Here is a 21,681-nt window from a genome sequence, read left to right on the forward strand (position 1 = left end):
GCTGTGCTTTTCTTTATTTCCTGTTGCCTTGTAACATACATTAGACAGAAGATGTTTCAAGAGTACACGAAAATCAGGTTCATAGGATCGTTCAGGTTGGAAGGGTGCTCAAGAGCTCTTCTTGGCTGACCTTGTATTCAAAACAGGGTCAAATAAAGGATCAGACCAGGTTACTCTTGGCTTTATCCAACTGGGTTTTGAAAACCTCCTTGCAGAGAGCCTGTGTAACCTTCTTGGGCAGTTTGTTCCACTGCTTCTCTGTCCTCATGGAAAAGCGTTGTCCTGACTTTGAGGCCAGCGTGGGTCACTTTAGTTCACATGTGTAAGTTCTGCAGCTGCTGACTTACTAAACAGAAATACTTGCTCAAAAGTTTTAATGATTTTCTCTGTGCTTTCTTATCATTTTGTTCAGGAAACTACTCCAGACCACCGACGTACAGCGGTGTGCCCAACACAAGTTACAGTGGCCCAGGCCCCGGCATGGGTATAAATGCCAACAGTCAGATGCATGGACAGGGGCCAAGCCAGCCTTGTGGTACCATGCCCCTGGGACGGATGCCATCAGCTGGGATGCAGAGCAGACCATTTCCTGGAAACATGAGCAGTATGACCCCCAATTCTCCTGGCATGTCTCAGCAGGGAGGCCCTGGGATGGGCCCACCCATGCCAACTGTGAATCGCAAGGCACAGGAGGCGGCTGCTGCAGTGATGCAGGCTGCTGCAAACTCCGCTCAGAGCAGGTATGCATTCAGGTGAAAGGAGTTTAAATAAGTAGGAATGTTTTCCTTGTCATTTCTGAAGTAGCTGTACAGCACTGTACAGGTGTGTGAATGTGCATTTATGCAAGTTCTAGCTGTGCCCTTGTCTCTGGGAGGAGATGGTGTGTCCAAAAAATATTTTTTCTTAATCATTTCCTTTTCTTAAGGAGAAAGCATGTTGTTGCCTGTTTGAATTATTCTCTCAAAAAGGTGTTGTGACAATGGTGATGATGGCCACTTCTAGTTTGGTTATTGGCATTATAGCTTTAGGAAAATCCACAGGATTACAATGACAGTTGACAAGCCCTCTGCAACTTTAAACTTTTTTGAGCTTTTGTACTTCTTTTGTCTCTGGTGAAGAGAGAGCAAACATGTCCTCAGCAGTTTACCCCTGCCACAGAGTAAGGAAGCCTGTGAAGCTGCCCACAACTCTTGCATCTACTGCCCATGTTTTGAGCAGCAGTGCTGATGGCAGTTCTCTTCTGTGGCATGTTCTGACTCCTAAACAGGTCTGCAGAGTGGGAGAGGAGGGCAGCCTGAGGGGAGCAGCTGGAGGGGAGAGGCAGAGGGAGACATAAAAACAGTCTGGAGTTGTCTGGAGTTGATACCTGCCACTTGTGCATCCATAATAGAGAACCTGCAAAAAGGACTGCAGTGGTTGGAGCAATGGTCCGTCTTATCTCCCCTTTGGGCACCAAAGCTACATGTTGCCATTTGGTTTTTGGTAAAAGGCACTTTTTTGTCCATGTCATTCTTAAAATGCCTGAATATTTGCAATTAAATTTTTTTTGGTGACATTTTTCAGACTAAGTAACATCCACATTTCCCTGGACTCAAATAACTCCTGGCATATTTATTACCTTTTTCTGTTGCAAGAAGGTCCATAATGTTGGAGAATAACACAAATCTAGTTGCACTCTTCTGGTGAACATGTTTATATGTGTGTGCATTGCTCACTGCACTTATGCATATGCTTACACAGATGCACATACATTCACCCAAATATTTGTCATTGAAGACCGGTGTTTGTGGACACTAGAGTTGCTCTTGTTCCAAGACGCAATGTTAACAAGAAGTAGGAAGCCAGTGTGTCCCTGTATTTGTTACTTTCTTGTTTTGAGAGCTTGAAAGGCAGGTGGCTACTAATTGATAAGCAGCAGCAAACTTTTAAAACAGTAACAGTTAATTTAGTGTACTTCATGTTCTTGCTCAGTAAAATAGAAACAGGCTCCCTTAAAACAGACCATACTCCAGCAGATATCTGTGAACCAGCAGTGCCTTTCTTCTGCTGGTTGTTTTAACAGACCTGTCTAGTAGGATTTATGGAAGTCTGCTTCTGTCTGTCTGGTTTAGGCTATAAGCTGATAGGTCAGGCACGAAGGAATAAATAGGCCATCACTGTAGCTGCAGGAACAGGATTTCTCTATAATCATAGAATGAAAGGAAAAGCTCACGTTTGTTGGTCTTGACAGCAAGGAAAGACTTTGTGTTAAGTGGAAAGCATTTGGTTGTGATTCAGCTTACACATTGGGCATAGTGTGTGGTGTTTGATCAAAAACTGGGTTAAATGATTGCCACTTCTATCTCACATCTTCCTCCCAAGTTGGTTTAGTAGAACTGCTTTTTCTTTCTAGCTTTGACTAGACAAAACTGCACCGTTTCAGAGCATTCCTATCACATACTGCCCACTCCAGTGATCCAGCACCTATGGATGAGCTGAGCACTCACTGAATCCCTATCACAAATACTGGCAAAAGGATTATTTAAAAACTGCAAATTGGGAGGAACTTGTCACACCACTCTCATGCCAGGGGGTTGCAAGCACACTGTTTCCCTCTTTGATCTCAAGTCAGCTGTAGGGGAGAAAGCATAATGGCTTTTGGCTATTCCTGCAAGTCCTCGAGGCTTGCATATGGAAGGAACGTATTTGACAATGACTCGGATTTGTGATACAGGTCAGATCCAGAGAGGCTGTTCTTTCCTTCTGCTTCAGACCACCACACATTAGGTCACCTGCTTATCCCAGCCAGTCTGGGGCTGGCAGACACCCCATGTTTTCTTCACAGCACCCGAACAGTGGCAAAACTCAGGCTTCCTCAGTGCACCAGCCTGACCAGTACGGTAGGTAGCAGTGTAAACTGGACTTGCTAGGGGACCTTGGTTTGTGAACATCCCATCTTACTGCTGAAGGAATATAAAAATAACATGAAAGATACAGAAGGACTTGCATTGTAGGGAGGATTTTTGGGTTTTGTTTTCCTTTTACTAACACCACTGTGATACTACAATGAAAATATGCATGTCACTCACTCACACACCTGCATGGATTTTGGCACAGCTCCATTTCCTTGTGCCTAAAAGGGAAATGAAGAATCGCCTTGCTGAGAAGGAATGAGATGTGTCCTTCCCTGACCCAGGCATCATCTTTCTCTCTTCATTGTTGGTGTTCTTGTCTGAAGTGGTGTGTGCAGCCACATTTTCTGGACTTGGTGGTATTGTCACTGCTGCCTAGGCAGAGGACTGCAACCCCCAAAGTATGATCCTTTTCTGAGAGATGATGTACTGCAGCAGTGATTGCAGGGTTTCTTAACAGGATTTTCAAGCAAGTTTTAGCACACTGTAGCTGAATGTGCATGTATTTGAAAAATTAGTCTCTAGAAGAATTTTTAGGAGCACTAATTACCCCTTGCAAAACATTTGCCTGAAGTGCAGCTACTGTTTTCTCACCAGAGTCCTCCACACATTTCTGTAACCATATCACAAATTACAGAACTGGGAGAAAGTATCTACGTTGGCTCCCAGTCCATCTTCACCTGAGATTTAACCTTTATAGATTTCCCTGCCATCGTGTTATTTCAGTTGTTGCCTCTGTAGGAAATCTTTAATACCCAAATTATTGCTGCTGTCATGGCAATTAACAAGTTTTAATTGCCAGTTTTCTGTTTGGTTTTTCCCTTAATAACATAGTTCATGTATGTGCACAGAAGAAGCAGAAAGAAAAGCAAAAAATTAGAACACAAGTTTACTGGTTTTCCAGTTCAAAAAACAAAACTAAGTAAAATGGGAGAGCACTTGCACCGTACTACTTTGCCTAGCTGGGAAGACATCCACTCCTATATGCAAAAATGCATGAACAGTGCCCAGCCTCTTTCTTCAAATGTGTTGAGTTTATAAGATTGAGCTGTGGAGCTCAAAAAGTGTTGGATTTTTATTACTATAAAACACCATCTTCTGTGTAGAATTAAGAATAAATTACATCATAGTCATGGTTACACAGCAGTATTTCTGTTCAGGTTGGTTGTGATCCACTTCAAGGTCAACTTGTTGACTGAGTAGCCGAGTATCAATAGGGGAGAGAAATCTATCTTCAGCTGTTAATCCACAGGATCTGTCCTTTCCCAGCTCAGGAGTCTCATTTAGACATAGAACACTGGTTTGCCTCTGCCTTGCCAAGCCACACTAAGCAGCAGCATAAAATGAATTTAAATTGCATGCATCAGAAAAAAATCTCTTCCACTGGGGCACAAAATCAATGTTCATTAACCAGAGCAGGATGATCAGGATCTCAGTGTCAGCCAGTTATACCTAGGTATCATCCTCAGAGCAGACCACCACCCTTTTCATTAGAAAAGATTAAAATCATACAAATGAAAGTGGTGGCTGTGGAAGATACTAGGTTTACACCATTTGAATTAGCCTTTGACCTCATCTTGAGGTCAGCTTCATGTTGAGCTTAGATTAATTTCTATGTCTACATAATACCTTCCCTGCAACCTAAAATCTTACGATGTGCTAGTCTGTCTTGTGCATGCAGGCCAGGGTTTGCCAAATGATAACTGCCATGTCAGGCTAGAGAAAAGAAAGATATTTTTAAGATCTCTTCATTGAATCTCTTCATTGTTTCAGGCTACCCAGAGCATTCAAGTTTGCTCTGAGTAAAAGTTCACAGCAGGCAATGTTAAATAAATCTTTAGTACCCTGTGTAGTAATTCACTTTACTTTCTGGAGGGCAGTGTGAAAGAACTACAAAACAGTGTTTTCCTTTTTATATTTGTCTGGTCTTGGCCTCAGCATAACCATTGACTGGTGAGGACTGTATGTTGAAGACCTAATATATCCATGGAAGAAAAGACTCTTCATAACTTAGGTTGGCATTGACTGAAACCTCAAGGGCTGGTTCTGCTGCTGGAGAATAGAACCCAGAGGAGACCTCAAAGGACCAGGTGGCTCCAAAAGATCTATTATCACTCTGTGATTCTTAGAACAGCACATACATTTATAGTGATATAGAAATGTTCCTTTGTATACAAAACTGCATCACAATAAGCCTTAAGTAAAAACAAACAGTTCTAAGCAAAGGAGATACTGTTTTCCCTGTCAATGTGAAAGGCAGCAAATTTAGCCCATATCTTTTACTACCAGCCAATGTTGAGCTCCTCAGTTTGTAAATGCCCAGCTTGAACCTTTGCAGGACTATGTGTGCACTGTCTGTGAGCTTTCGCTTCCTACAGCAAGTTCTCAGTTTAAAATTGATTATCAGGTTGGCACCTGAAGTCAACAGACATCTTTAGAGCTAGATGCTTGTCACCATCAGTTTCAGCATTTCTCATGCTAGCAGTGAGTGTCATTCTGAGCGTGTCTTCTTAGCAGTTGAAAGTGTGACTGTAGTATATGGAAAGGTAAAAACATAATTCTAAAATAGCTGGCTTGCATGCTGTTAGTAGTGTGGCCTTAGAAGATGCAATTCAGTGCTAGCTGGCTATAAAATGTGCATCCAACTGGATGCTAAAATGAGCCTTTTGCTGGTGCAACTACAGTTATCAATACCTGAACTAATTACAACAAAATGAGTTTTGATGTGCCTACATGAGGAGCAATCCTATCTTTGAAGGCAGCCCCTTTGACCTCAACATACCTTAATATGATTCTCAGGATTGCATGTTGCAATTTTGTAAATTAAAGCAATTTTTTTTTATAGATTGGGTGAATTTAGAATTCAGTGCCATTGATTTTAGAGGAGACTATTCAGACACAGTAGTTTATTAAACTGAGGAATTGGGAACCAGCTTTGCTATTTGCAACCTCTGATCATTTTAAATCCTGGCCACTGGGTTGCTAAATGGAGGTGGATATTTACATTATGTTCTGCTGATCCCCATACCACCTGAAAAGTGGTGTTCAGTCTCTACAATAATGTGTGATGTTGCATTGCTTTGACATATTTCTAGGCATTCTAGAATGTCTGGTTCTGGTTCTAAATTGCTTAGCAACTGGTTAGATACCACAGCCTCATTGTAATGTGGTGAGAAGAATTTAATACGTTTTTAATCAGTCATAAAACTGATTGAACAAAGCTGCACTGATATGAGAGAATTTCTATTGTACAGAGAAACACAATTAGTGTAAATTAGTTTTAAAAGTGCATTCTAGATGTCTTCTTCTTAGTTTGTGTGTGTGCATACACGCACATGCACACTTGCACACATACAGGCACGCTAGCCTTCCATCAGCATTTCTCTCCTTCTATGTATGTATAATTCATAATCTATGTTGCTGGTGCCAACAAAGCACTTTTTCCGTATTATTTTCTCCAACAGCAGGGTAATGCAGCACTGCTGATGGACTAGAAGGTAGTGGTGAGGAAATATAGTAATGGACATGGTGCATTAAAATGTCAAAAGAAAAAAGAAGGAGGCGGAAATGGGGAATAAATTTTTTAAAAAGAATAATAATATAAATAAAACCCAGAACTGTTTTAGGTGTTTTACATCCTAGTGCCTGTCAGTTTTGTGCAGTATTTTCCAGTCTGGCCCTTTTGATCTTGAAACTTGGATTTAAAATTCTAATTGTGATTTTGAAAGCTGCAGTTTTGTAGCAGGAAGTCTTGAAGCACTCCAGTAAAACTTACCATCTTTAATCCCTGGAGAGAGTATATATTTTCCATTGTTTTCCCTTTTCCCCTTAAGCTTGGAGGTGCTGTTCTTCTCTGCTGGGAAGTTCGGTGGAGTGCAGGAAGGTTAAGTACTCATTCAAGTTTCTTTGCTTATTCAAACCAGGCTACTTCTAGATGAAAGGCTGCCAGCTGTGAAATCCCCAAAGTAAACTAGGCTAAGATAGGACTGGTAGCCATAATTGGAGCCAGTGCCTGCGTTATCTGTTGCCTTTGAAATAAGCCCCTGGCAAGAAAGGCTCTTTCTGCTGGGTCTTTTATTTAACATTCAGTCACACGGAAGGAGTTGCCCCTGTTGAAATTCAGGCCATTCACAGTTCTTTAGGATCCAGCTGTCTGGTCATTTCCCCTCTGCTCTGCTCCTCCAAATCACAGATTTCCTTCAGAGATCTTGATGGGTCACCCTGAAATGAGCCCCACTTTGCTTTCAATTAGTGCTGTTCTAATTACCTGGTGGTACTTTCAGACCATGAAACTAAATTTGGATTCCAAAATAAAGTCCATGTGTAGTTTTTGCAGGATGAAGTGGTTTAGCTTTTTGGCCTAAATGATTGTACTGTCTGTGTGAACCCCAAATATTCCAGTGCTGGCTCTGCCTGGGGCTGGAGGATATGCAGTAATAGCTGGAATATCTTCTTCCCATGCTAAGCTTCTCTGTGATTTGAGGGGTTAAAAGTCCAAATACTAGTGCTTACTGTAACTGTAATTTCTAAGGAAGCTATTAACCAGTATTGACATATTTCTCTTCTAAAGGACCCATGCTTCTTCCCTCTTCATGAGAAACAGTCATTTGTATCAAGCTCATTTTTTTATTTCTTTTTTTTTCTTTTCCTCATATTTTGCTTTTCAAAGCAGAATCATGTATGAGTTTTTTCTATAATGTATTAGGAGGGAGGAAATTCAGCTCAGCTTATATGTATTTATTATTGTAAGGGGAAAGCTAGAAATCTTCCGTGATTATTTTATTTAAATGGAGATGCATTTTATGGATCAGCTCAAAATTGCTGATAAAATCATGTAAAGATTGGAAGAAACTTTACATGCTGAGCTAACCAAAGCCATTTCTTGTGGGAGACTAAGAGAAATACATTTTTATCTGGAATTTTGTTTTACTAAAAGGTAAATCCATCATTTTGGAGCCCTGGTTGTCACCATGCTGCAGAGCTCTTGCAGGCAACCAGTGATTTGGGGAGGCATTTTTTTCTTCTTTGGACTCATCAATCAAGTCGACTGCTGTATGCTGTTCATGCCATTAGAGATTAACCACAGACCTCAAGAGTCCTACTCTTTTCCTCCTTCAGAGAGTAACCATTCTTAAATTGTGAAAGCAGGAGTGTGTTGGGAAGGAAGCGTGATTTTTAGTCATGAATGAGAATTTTCACTTACCTCAGAGACACTTCTAATTTGATTATTATTTTGTCAAAATTATTTTTGGCTTGATTTGGTTGTTTAGGAGATTCGTTGCCCTCTGTAGAAAGACTAATTATTTTGAAACAAAATTGCAGTGTAGGACTTTGTATAGATTGTTAACATTCTGGGTTGGATGTTACATAGAAATTCTGTACCTTAAAATATGATCTTTAGGGCATTAAGAATGCTGTACTTCATTAATTGATACTGTATAAAGTTAAAGAGTAGGGGAGGACCTTAGATTGAGTACACTTTTGTGGGTGACAAAAACTATTTCAGATGAGGGAACAGTTTTCACAATCTGTCAGAAGATCTACTAGTTTAAATCACAGAAGTGTTTAGGAAAAAAAAAAAGCCAAAACAAAATAAGAGAATAGCCATCTGTTTAATGGGACTCATGAAGAAAGCTAATTCTGTGACTGCGCTGTGTGATTTGGCACATAACACTGTGCAAGTACAGGATTGTGATTGAACAGCCTAAGATTTTTGTGACAGAATGGGAGAGACATAAAAAATGGCAGGAAGGTTTCAGGTTTTAAAGGGGGTTTAAGGTTTTAGGTTCTTTTACAAGGGTGGTATTTGAGAGAAAAATTTTTTTTTTTTTTTTAACAATGCCGCCCAGGGAAATATGAGTGGGAAAAGCCCTTCAGTTTGTTGATGAGTTCAGATGGGAGCACCAATTCTAGCTGGACATATAAGTAGCTTTGTAAGAATCATATTAGATAATAACCTAACAGCATGAGATTTTGTTAATGATGGCTGGCAGTCTTAGTAACACGTTAAATACCTGTTGCAGTGGCCACAGTAGGTTTCAGGCATCTGAAACAAAGATGAAGAAAAGAGGCAGCTGAAATCATGCTGACATGTGCACTACATTGCTCTTGTGAAACTGTCTAGTGTGCCAAAGAGCCGAGACTGATGGTAACAGTGCTGGTAATAATATCAATAAACATGTAACTGCTCCAGGCCATTGGGCAAAGATAGGTGAGTGAAAATATGTCTGCTGGAAAATCCCTCTGGAGAACTTCCTCACCATGCTGATGCACATGCACAGTTGCATTCAGCATGCTGCTGTCAGCCAGATGACATTTTACTATGAAAAAATACATTGCAGAGCTGGCATGAAATGATCAGGTTTTTATTAGATTTTCGGTTGGTTGCTAGCACAGTGCATTCCAAGGTGCTCAAAAGCAGCGTGAGGATGCGACTGAACATGGTAAAAAGGTGGTGGGAGACAGCATCCCCAGGTGGAAGATGAGGGAGCTCAGGGGTAAAACCTCTCCCAAGACAGTGTCCCACCAGAGGAAACTGAGTTAGTGAAACACAAAGTGTGTCCTTAGTTTCCTGTAGCTTTTTAGCACCACACTTTGGTGACCTTCTGGCTGTTCATGTGCTGGGAACACACTCTTACCACTTTCAAGTAATCTTTCTGGGAGAGAGTTCATAGGGCCTTCCAACTTTTTAATACAGCTATTTATAAACATGCACAAAAATAGAAGGTGCATAGTGAGAGTCATATGAGTCATTCCCATTTTGATATCAAGTCGCACCAGGCTAAATCACCCTTCTTGACATTCTGGTTCAGATTGACAGCATCATGCCATACAGGGCAGATTTCTTTTTTTTTTTTCCCTATAAACCCAGTTCATGCAATGCTCTTTGCATGAACAGATTAAAGCATCACACACTCCACTTGTGCTAAGAGATGTATCCCCTCAGTGCTCAGATACCATGTCTGAGGGGGACAGTTGTGCAAGCAGTTGCTGTTAGAGCTGCTGTACAAATCCATGCTTGGGGAAGGTAGACAGAGGTCACCGAGAATGGATCTCTGATGGGTCTTCAAGCCATTTGACTTGGCCCACTTTTCAGTTGCTCTGTGTTTTTTGTCACACAGCTTTATAATTGTATTTATCCAGTACAGGTTACATGGAGTAACAAGATCTTAGTTTGTTCTTACACAAATAAATTCAAATATGGAGGTGTTGCTGCACTTCTAAGAATGCTGTGCAATAAAGGCATTTCAGGGGTTCCCTGTGGGTTTGAAGACTGGTGATAAAATGCTATGATCATCATGAAATTCAGACCAAAACTACTTTAGTTAACACAAAGGGAACTTTATAAAAAAAACCCAAATGGCTGCAACTTAAAAACAAGCAAACAAACAAACAAAACCTTACAGTATTTGCCTATCACTAAATGCTTTTCAGTCACACACCTTTCTGTCAGTAGGTTAATGAATGAAGTTAAAGGATTTTTTTTAATTTTTTTTAATAGGCTTGTGCTGTGTTTTTCTCACTGTATTTAACTACTTTATTATTCTTCTGGCCATATTTTAGATCTAGATTATTAATCTTGTATCTCTTCTTCAGTTTTTATTATCTGTAAAATGGGGTAGAGAGAGTTATTCTGATCCCAGCATGCATTCAGCTGTGCAAATGTTGGGTAGTTGTGTTGTTATTAGCATTATTACTTGTGAATTACACATGCCTCTTATGTTGCTCCTCCAGAATTTGATGTGGTGTGACCCTCCTGTTTTGTTGAGCTTTAAATGACTACAAAGTAGGTAGCCCATTGGACAGATGTTTTCACTGGAAAAATGGTTAATGTGATGACAACAGCTTGTAAACAAACAAGTAGGTTTTTGTGGCTGTTTTTCTGAGTGGCTCAACATTGAATCAGTGTGGTAGGAACAACTAATTTTTAAGTTTCTCCCCCCTTCTGGATTGGTTTTTAAATGCAACCGATAGAGATGATGCTAAAGGCACAACTATTTGTGTAAATCGGAAGAAAAATAATATATTTAGAAAGGCTATTACAGTTAGTCGTTTTAAAAGTATCCTGCACAATAATATTTGGATCAGCCAGACGAAGAAATGAGGCAGTGTACTTGATCTGACTGCAGTGGATTACAAGGCAGTTTGCACTATCACATAATTACAGTGTTAAAATTATTCCCCCATTTCAGTATTGCCATTTAGGCACGGTTGTTGAGAACAGTTTTCTGTTAGTTCTGTGTACCTCCTGTCAGCAGACACATACACACACACACATCCCTCAGTACAAATCCGGATGCTTTTTCATTGATGTTTCCCAGTGTTTTGTCGGTGTTAGTGTGTTTCAGAGCTTTGGCCTCCCATTTTCACTCAAGTAGATATGCACAAGTGTAAAATATTCTTTCTTTCTAACCTGAAAAATGGCAAAAAGTCTTATGGCAGACCTAGCACCTGTCACATCAGCAGCTTTTGTGGCTGTTTTTCTGAAACTTCGTTATTACAATCAGTGAACTTCCCTACTGAACAGAGAACATGTAAGTCCAGGTTAGTATACTTACAGTAGCAGCTAACAAGAAGATACTTTGCTTCCACATATACTGATGTTAAATTCATTTGTTTTATTCACATGGGAACTGCCTTCAATGCCGTTTTAGAGCTGCTCAAGCCAATATTCAGGCTTCATTTGTCTAGCCCTTTGCTAAGAGTGCTATGAACCCCCAGGCAGAACAAAGTAAGCAATGTTGGGTTTTATTTTCCCTTGCTCTCTTTTCCCTCCTTCAGTTCTCCCATATCCACTGACAATTGAAATGGTTTCACTTCTCCAAGGAAGCCCATAATGTAGCAAGAAGGAAAATCCATAACAAAAGAGCATATGTATCTGCCTGCACATGTGTAAATTCTCCAGGGAGAAAGCATTCACAGGTCTCACTCCTGAATTACTCTCATTATAATAACCCATTTGGTGTCAAAGTGTGACAGATTATAAGCGCTTAAGGCTAGTCCCAGCTCAAGACAGATTTGAATAAAGTACTTCTGGTTATTGTGCAGGTCAGTGTGTTTAAATAACAACCCCCCAAATCATACTTTGACATTTAAAAGAGAGAGGAAATATTGTCATGCTGCAGACCTGGCACAGATAAGCACAGGGCAATTTGGTCAGTACACTGTGATTTGTGAGTGCAGCCTAACACAGTCATTTTCACAGTTTGTAATCAAGTAGCCAACTTAGCAGTGTGTCAGCATTAAAAGAAAAAATGTTCCTTTTAAAATGTTTACACAAATTACTCCCCTGAGGTGCTGCAGTGCATTCGCTGCAAAACTGATGTAGGTTAAAGATTTGGAGCAGAAATGGCAAACTTGTGGGCCTTTTATTTTTTTTTCACCAGCCAATTGCTCAGGTGGCCAGGTCACAGTAACAGGATAGTTTTTCAGGTCCAGCACTTAGGGCAGCATAACTGGGAGAAATCCCTACATTAGGTGCACGCAGTGTCAAGTGTCAGGAAGCACAGTGTCCAAGTGCCTAACAACTGATATGAGTTTGTGACTGCCAGGATTTGTGCAGTGTGACTCAATGCCATCTCTTCCCTGCTTGGGCTGTGTGCCCCATCCCTGTTCTTGTCCCTGTAGCACTGCTCCTTCAGCATCTCCCCGTTGTGCCACATTTGGACCGGGGCTCCCCCAGCATTTGGCCAAGGTGGCCACCTCAGAGCCCAGCCCTACCTCGGGCAGTGTGCACAAGCTGAGGGAAGGCACATGTCTGGTAGTACTCTGCTTTGCAAACTTCCCTTTGAATCCCTTCCTTCCTTCAGGCATATCTGGCTAAGGGGCTCCACTTGTGCTGGAGGAACCACAACCTGTGTTTACAGTGGCAGTAGCAGCATTCTGTGTGTTTCTCCCTGCATCTCTGTTTCAACTGCCTTCTTCTGCGCACTTCTCATCCTCCTTGCCTTAAAAATCATTGGCGCCTAGTGAGGATGCTTCCAATCCTTTTTCCCTTCTTAATTTCCTTCTACTGTCTCCTTCATTTCCATTTTCTGTGCCCCAAAAGTCTCCTCATCTCCATCATTTCTAAACTCTTCACCTCTGAAACTTCTGTTCCCTATGCATTTCCATGTTGGACTTGCCTCTCATGTTTAGGCTGCCACAGGGCTCATTAAAGAAGATGGATCATTTTTCTGACTATATGAAGGGCTTTCCTTTAATGATGTAGATTGAGAGAAAAGCACAAGGCATCAAATGCCTCTTAGGAAATCCACAGAAAGTTTTAGAACTTGATCTCTCTGTACACAGGAACAACCTGAGCTTTGTCACGTTTCCATATGAAGACTTGTGTCTTCATTTCTTGTCTTGTTGAGAAGCATAATCCACTTCTGGCATTGTCCATAGCTAAACCACATAACACATCTGAACTCAACTTTGTAGTGAATTCTTATTTTCTCAATAAGAAGAAAGAAGCACAATGACTGTATAAGTCTTCTATCAGGTGACAAAACTGAGGAGGTACTAAATCACTTATCAAGAAGTATGAACCGCAAGGGCTGTAGAATGACTTCTGTGTAGCAGTTGGAGACAACACATAAACTAATTGAGGATTTCAGGTCCAATTAAAGGAAGGTATTTTAGTACAAGAGACTGCTCAGCAGCTGTGATCACTCATGTGCTCCTATGTATTGTCAGTGCTGTTCTTTCTAACAATTTCTTTGTTGTGCTTTTTAACAATGACCAGATCTTGCATGTCAACTCCTCTTTTTAAATACACAGACTTCTGCATTAGCTCAGAAGACACAATTAGATCTGTTGCTACTTGTTTTGCAGGGAAAAGAGATTAAGTGCAGATTAAGCTTTGGGTAGATTGGAAATGAAGGAAAACAAAAGATCAGAAGAACTTCTTAAAAGGGAATGGTTTGAATTTGAGCAGTTGTATTTCGGACCCAGTAGTACACCAGACTGTCAACAGCACAGTGAAGCTAACAAGCTAAGATCATAGGATCGTTCAAGCTGGAAAGGAATCTCAGGAAGTCCAACCTTCTCATCAGGCTCATCTTAGAGCTTAGAGTGTTACCATGTTGTGTCTTCAAAATCTCCAAATGCAGAGATTGCCCACTTTGGGCCACCAAATCTAGTCTCTCACTATTTTAACTGGGAAAATGGTTTCCTTGCACCCAGTCTGAACTTAATGTGTTTCCACTCTTGCCCAGTGTGTCTTGTCCCCCGACTATGCCCACTGTGAATAGGCCACTTTTATCTTCTTGCTGACCCCCTTTTAGGTGCTATGGGGCTGCTGTAAGTTCCTCTCAAGAGCTGTCTCTGCCCCAGGCTGAATGAGGCCTCATCCTTAAGCCCTTCCAGGGTGAGTGCTCAAGCCCATGCCATGTAAGGGGTTCTCTGCTCACTCTAGTTTATCATCATCTTTTCTTTTCTGGGGATCCAAAACTGAACATGATACTCTAGATGGAGTCTAGTGGGTGCTGAGGAAGGAGGGGATGATCAGTTTCTTCCATCTCCCGTCTCTGCACCTTGTCACTCAGCCCAGGATGTTGTTGGCTCTCTTTGCTCCCAGGGCAGCCTGCTGGCTTATGCCCAGCTCCGTCTGCCAAGATGCTCAGGGACTTTCCAGCAAAGCTGCTCCCTCTAGTCAAGTCCCAGCTGGCACCACTGCAGGGAGCTCATCCTTCCCAGGTGCAGGACTTGTCTCTGTTGCACTTGTCCCTGTTGACTTTTACAAGGTTCCTGTCAGCACATTCCTCCAACTTGACCAGATCCCCTGAGGTGGCAGCCCTTTCCTCAAGCATAACAACTGTCTCTGGGCATTATGTATTGCTAAATTGTCAACTGAGTAAATAAACCATAGAAAGAAAGCAGATTCCTCCCTTCTACTTTAAATCTCTCTGGGATCAAGGTATTGCAAGAGCAGATGCTATAGTTCATACACAATGCAGGGTTTCTCTGACCAATACATTTTCTAACATGTTGCCTGCATGCAGAAATGTCAGATGCTGAGATTTCCTTCACTCCCTTGGAGGGTAACTGTATCTCACCATGAAGACATCTTTTCATTATTCTAAACTTAAATGTATCTTTCCTTAATTTCCTCCTATTATTCCTAATGGCACCATCCCTGAGCATCCCAGCTCTTGGTGTTTATGTGGCAAATACTGCAAAATTGTATACTTCACTGGGTTTGTATTGCTATAAAATTCATAGCCGGCCAGTTGAATTTTTGCCATTAGATGTCACTACATGTACAGCAGACTGTTTTTAAAGGCTTGATTTTTATTTAGCACCCCAGAAAAATGGAGGAGGGAATTGGGAGATGTAGGAGAGAGTCCAGTGCTGTAGTATGTTGGATATGCCTTAACTAAAAGCAGCACAGAAGGAAACATAAGATTTTTGACTTAACTCCAACAACCAACAGATGATGCTGTGACCTTAAGCATATATAAATATGTTTAGCAGCTGCTGTGTAACATATTTATAAGTGTTTAGTGACCTGGAGGTTAATCAAAATGAGTTTGGTGATCTCAGCTCAGTTCTTAATGGACTCCACTTCATATTATAGCACTGATGCAGCACAATTTGTCACAGTCGGCAGTCTTTACTCAAAGGAGGCCTACTGTGGAGTGAGAATTAAAGGCTGAAGTAATACCTGATTATTTCTCCCTAAAGAAACTTTCCATTCCAAGCCATCATAGAGCAGAATAATATGTGGAGGAGCTCTGTACTGCTGCACCCAATCTCAGAATAAAACAGCATTTACTCTGACAGGATGTCCTTTCAGTGTTACTGAATTAGCTCACGCGTGCTGCGGTCGGGGCTTTGATAGGGGGCCGGGAAAGGACAAAGTCCTGCCAGGGATGGTGCTGAGTCTTTTCACTTGCTGGGCTCTTTCCAGAGATGGAGAGCTGTGTTGGTTCCAAGTGCAGCATTACATAGGAGGATAAAAGGGAAAGGTGAAATTTCAGAATTAGGTTCTGCCATTCAGGTTCTTCTGGGTGCAGAAGCAATTTTTTTAGACTTCAGTTGTTTTCTTGCTGTCCTGGCCAAAGCCAATATATTCTTTTTATTTAATTTCCACTCTCCATCTAAACTGGAAAGAGTTTCCTACTTCTTGATTTAAAGCTGTTGTACAGCAGTATGCTTGCATGAGCTGCAATTGAGATTGATGTCCATAGTGGGTAACATGAAATAGGTTGTACCTCAATTTGAGACAATGAACAGCCCCACAGCTTACAAGATAGACATGCTACAGGAAGTAATACTACTGAAATATTAGTAGGTAAGGACCAATTTCACCTTACCTGCAAGGTGTGTGTCTCCTGTGTATTTTTAAAGTAAAAGAAGGACATTAAAGAGATAGATACCTGTAGAGACTTGCCTTTTCCAGGATCCTAGCCTTACTCCATAAAAGAACCTCTCAAAATCCATTACTTCATTTTTAAAGTATGAAAATACACTTGCACATTTTTTTCATCTTCACTAGTAACTTTACCAGTACAGAAAGGATCTTGCTTATCCAGCATAGAAAGCATTTTTCAGCTAACTGCATTTGCTGAAATATAGCAATTTTCAGCTGGGGGGGGGGGGGGGGGGGGGGGATGTTTAAGATACAGTATTTACATAAGAAAAGCTTGATTGTGTGACTGAAATAATTTAAAGTTGTTGCCAAATGGTTCTGCTCTTCTCTTTTCCCTTTGTAATTTTCCCTTGGAGCATTGCACCACTGTGCATTTTAAATCTTTTCCCTCCACTTCTCGTTGCAAGCTTCATCTGGGAAATGACATTGTATGGCAGTTATCTCCTTCATATCAAAAGAAAGCCTCTGCCTCTTTGCAAGAGTGAAGAAAAGTTTGTCTTCAGAGAGCAAAGGACAAAACTGACTTGGAAAAAGATGCTTTATTTAGATAACACGTTCTCTTTTCCTTTGAAGAAATTCAGAATGTGTCAAGAAAAATTAGGCCAAATAGTGCTTTAATGGTCTTCCTCCTGTACCTCCTAAAAAAGAAATCTGTTTCTACCAATTGTGTTAAGAATCTGCCATGAGTTTGGAGAATACAAGAAGCCATTGAAGTTACCCAGGGTTCTTGATTTAGGGTCTTTTTGTATTTTTTTATTTCAATACTTTATAATAATTACAAGTAGAATTTCTACCAAAACTCTCATCTTGCTACCTGGACATTCAGCTTTCCCTTCCTGTAGGATGAAATTAAGTGCTTCATTTTTTTGTAAGGGAATAAAAGTTGACAGGTACTAAAGCTGTGTAAAAGGGTGGCTGCTTTCTTGTTTCTTTTATTTGCAAAAGCAGCAGAAATGTACAGAGGACACACTGAAGAAAGTGGTCTGACTTTTGTATTTTCCTATGATTTTCCTATGAATATATAAGTAAGTATTTTTTCCACGTGTTTTTATTCATATGTATGATTTTATATGTATGTGTTACTTATATACATATGATAATACATGCAGTCTTCAACTATACTAAGAAAAGGTAGGTAATTGTTTTATGTATTGAAAGAATAAAAGGTTTTTGTAGTTGAATCATGCATTATATTGGGTTGTCATGCTTACTTGGATTGGATTGGAAAATTAGATTATTTTCTTCCTTGTGCCTCAGTTTGTCTATAGAATTTAACAAATCAGGTACCAAGCATACTTAGATACTTCTTAGAACTTAAAAGTAGATAAGTTTTAGACTTTCAAAATACTTGGTCTGAACATGTGGAGAATTATGCAAGAGCTTCATTTAAGGCAGTTTTTGTGACAAATTTAAGTCTCGATAATAAAAGCATTATACAAGTATGGAATTAAATTTCAAAAGCAGAATAGTTCTGCTGAGGTTTCTTGTTTCAATGGAGTGGAATATGTATGGAATTTTTTGAAAGAGTGGACATAGATGACACATAAAGATGAACATTGTTCAACACAATAACAGATGCAGGAATCAGAAACTGAGCCTATGGTACCCATTTTTCTTCTGGTCGTTTCACTGTTTATTTAACTCTGGCTAAAGGTGAGGATTGCTATTACATGGTCAAAATAGTAAGAATGATGATGCACTGGATATTTTTTTTATGCCAATGCTAAGTTCTAATTTTGATTCCCAATCACATTATTGTCTACTCATAGGGTATATAATGTGAACTGTATTTTTCTTCTGATTGATAGTGACATAGGAAGATTCAGTATACCTCTATTGAAATTAGTCTTCAGACCAATTCTGTTTCACATATATGATAATTAGCTCAAGACTAACTCAAAGCTCCTCACGTAGGTAAAATGAACTAATTGCTTGCTTTCTCCTTACAAACAATAGGTGATGTGCTCTGTGACAAACCACACCTTCAGCAATGAGGTCTGTAATGAGATATTGTATGTGTGCTTTCCTCTCTTAGGCAAGGCAATTTTCCTGCCATGAATCAGAGCGGCATTATGGGATCCAGCTCCCCCTACACTCAGCCGATGAACAACAGCTCTGGTCTGATGAACCCACAGGCTCCTCCTTACAGCATGGCACCCAACATGGTGAACAGCTCAACAGGTAATGGTGAGTAACCTTCCAGCAGTGACCTTCCTCCATAAACCTGCTTAACTCTATCAGCCCCAGGCTGGTGGCAGAGGAACATCCTTCTTCATTTGATTCACCCCTTTTGGGTAGTTTGGAGTGATTTGAAATTAGGCTAAGTTACTCACTTTTTTTTTTTTGTACAGTAACTGATACATGTTTCATTAAGTCCTCCTGCACAGCACGTAGATGAGTTCAGTGTTTTGTACAGTTCCAGCATCACTCGAACTCAGCTTGACGTAGTTGTTGACTAGCAAGTATATGTATATTTGTGTGTATGTGTCTGCAAAGAAGAGAAGGAGAACAGCTTCTTGTTTTAAGAGGTTGCTTTTGTTTTTCAGCATTTTACTTGCTAAGGTTGCAATTTCAGATATTTAATGTGGTAGTCATTTAAAAAAAAGATACGTGCACTTGCTCTAACTTGAAGATGCTGTAAGTTGAACACTTAACATAATACTTTGTTTGGAAAAAATAGGCCATGTTTACTGTTTCCAAAGTTTATACAGGGTTTCCTCATTTACTTAAGTATCAGTATATAAAATCTTATCTTTACTTTCTTTTGCAAAAAAAAAATTTATCATAGCTTTCTTTTGCCAAAAAAAAAAAAAGTGTATTCAGTGTAGCTCCTGGATTTATCCTTCATGTCATGACTTAAGAGTTCAGAATTGCTTGTAGCTTTGTATGTGACTCTGAGGACAGGTAAATACAGTTCTGCACAAACGTGCTTCATGGTCCATATTCAGCTTGAATTCCTAACAATTATCCCCCTTCAAGATAATATTTCAGCAAAGATCAATTCTTGGATTGGGCTGTGTTTGGATGGAGTTTCAATGACCCTGAAGCAGATCTTCCCAAGTACTTATTCCAGTCATGGAGTTTCTGTGCATGCTTTACTGATTACATTATCCCTTTCAGAAGTGTTGGGGGTTTTGAAGTTTTTTCTGAAAGCTGAATAGGTTGTGCTAAGGTAATATGATGTTGTTTCGTAGTTGTTTTTGTTTCTACTTTTGTTTGTTTCTTAAGAAATGCCTTACTACCTAAGTTGTGTCTTACCAAGAACAAGGATTTTCACATCTTTTTCTCTACTCCTCTTAGCCTGTATGATTCTTTCATCCTTTGCATATTTCCCTATCTTTTCTCCCTGCCAATTCTATATGTTCTGGCTTCTTTGGAAGAAAATGGCGACAGTGAGATGCTAGTGTCTAGTATGTCCAGAGAGTTTCTTTCCTCTACACAGGAGCTGCTGAGACACTGAATAGTGTCTTATATTTCAAGAACATTTTGTTAGCATTTTAGTTAGCAGAAAAAAGGAAGCTGCTAATCAGTAAGATTTTTAAAATAGAGAGAAATTAACTAACAAAAAAAAGGAAAAAAAAGCACTTTTTCCAGTGCTGGCCTGGAAGCTATTGGCTAGCCCAGACTGCACACTGCACCATCTGGATGAAGAGGGACAAGCTATTGAAAAGAGCATTAGATAATAGCTTGCTTTTTCCCCACCAGAGCTGTCCCAGGTAATATTATGTTTTGTTTGTGTAGTTATGTGTTTTGTCTGGCTTGCTGAAATAAAATTACTTCTGAGCATTGAAACTGTGCTATAAATTCTGTTTTGCTATTAGCAGAAGTAATTTTTCCACCCTTTTCCGTTGGCCCCCAGAGCTGCAAAAATAACCAACAGCAAACAGATGGCAGAGTGCCCTGCCTAAGAAGATTTATGTATTCCTAAGGAATAACCAGTTTAAAGGAAGATTCACAGAGGTTTTTTTGTTCAGATAATTCAGCCATTCGTTATTTCATACAGTGGAAATCTGTTCAATGCAAGACCATTTATCCTAGCAGTCTTTTGTATGGGGTAGTCATACTCTTTTTATTGTGTTATGCATTCTGAAATATTGGATTTTTAATAATTTAAACATTTATCAGGGTTTTTTCTGCCAGTGCATTTGTGAGGTTTTCTTTTGTTCCAGCTTTATTAATTCAGAGATTATCCAATGGAAAGTAAGTATGAGATGAACTAGAGGAGTTCAGTGCACCTCTTTCAGTCTGTGTGGGAGCAGACACGCATCTAGAATTGCTTTATAGGCCTCCAAGAGACACTGTTGGGGAGGAGATGGGGAGATGGACACACACAACACCAAAAAGAGAAAATTAGATGTGAATACACTGCTGAGTGCACGTGCTGTGGGAATGCTTAATTTTCCCCTATCCAGACTCATGCTTCTGTTTGGGTCCAAAAAATGGAAGCTTAAGATAAGTGTAAATACAGTACTTTTAATGATAGTTCCTTGAGCTGGAGGTGCACTTCAGGGTCAGTTCTGGCCCTAAATTTGATGAGGTGGAGAACCTACAGGTGATACCCATTTAGGGGCTTGAAAACAGGGGTTTTTGTGGCTGGAAGAGCAATTCAGCTATGTGGCTCCTTAGCTCTCCCTTCCTCCCTGCCCCATTAGCGTAAAATCCCACATCTGTCAGATAAACCAGGGTTCAGTCAATGTGGAGCACCAAAACCAAGTGCAGCTGAGTGATTGCTGCTGGAGTGAAGGCCTTGGTTAACTTGCTCACCCACACTGAGCATCAACAACTGTGGTTTCAGTTAGGGGCCAATGAAAACCTAAAGTGAGCAATAAGAAGTTAGTTTCTTCATTGTCTGGGTTTTGAAGGGTGCAGTGTTGTTGCCTGTTGTGAGGAAGGCAGGTTTATTTCAATAAAATTTCATTTCAATAAAATGCACTTTTAGGTTTTACTCTAAAGTAGAAGATTGCTGATAACTGATGCAATTGTTTTCATATGGTGTTGGAGCTTCAGTACAGCTGTGTCTAACACTGGTTTTGTCACCCATTTTTAGTAGTGTTTATAACTCCTCATTACCAGTTGATCCTTTTGTCTTTGGGTTTTTTAATTAATGTCACAATTGAAAGGAAAATCATGCTGCAGTTATGCATCCTGATACTTCAACAGTGACTGTGGATCAAACAGCAGATCACCAGCTTCTGCTGATGCAGAGTGGTTTAGGAACACAGAAATTACAAGATCAAAGAAGACAGATTCTTCTAATAGAGTATTCCATCCATAACAATAACAAAAGCTTCAGGAAAAAGGTGTCAGAATCCCTTCACAATTATGGAACAAGCTGACATTCAGAAAAATTGTATAACTGCTGCTGTCCTTTTATTGTATGATTTTACATTACCTGTCTATATTTTATACTTCTTCCCCCTATTTTTCAAATTCCAG

At 40.1% G+C, this 21,681-nt stretch overlaps 1 protein-coding gene across 9 annotated transcripts in view; it reads left to right on the forward strand.

The window, feature by feature from the left end:
* Positions 1-21,681, forward strand: part of ARID1B (AT-rich interaction domain 1B) — a 324,442-nt gene that overhangs the window by 264,096 nt on the left and 38,665 nt on the right. For 5 of the 9 annotated variants that reach the window (XM_086868242.1, XM_086868261.1, XM_086868249.1 and 2 more), the window contains 2 exons: positions 413-740; positions 18,281-18,426. In XM_086868242.1, coding sequence (XP_086724368.1) covers positions 413-740; positions 18,281-18,426 — 474 coding nt within the window. Of the gene's footprint in view, positions 1-412; positions 741-18,280; positions 18,433-21,681 lie in introns of all 9 variants that reach the window. The other 4 variants (XM_086868234.1, XM_086868229.1, XM_086868256.1 and 1 more) reach the window with 1 other exon arrangement.

The sequence above is a fragment of the Cyanistes caeruleus genome, chromosome 2 (genome assembly GCF_971803275.1).
Source record: "Cyanistes caeruleus chromosome 2, bCyaCae1.hap1.1, whole genome shotgun sequence".
Lineage (NCBI taxonomy): Eukaryota > Metazoa > Chordata > Aves > Passeriformes > Paridae > Cyanistes > Cyanistes caeruleus.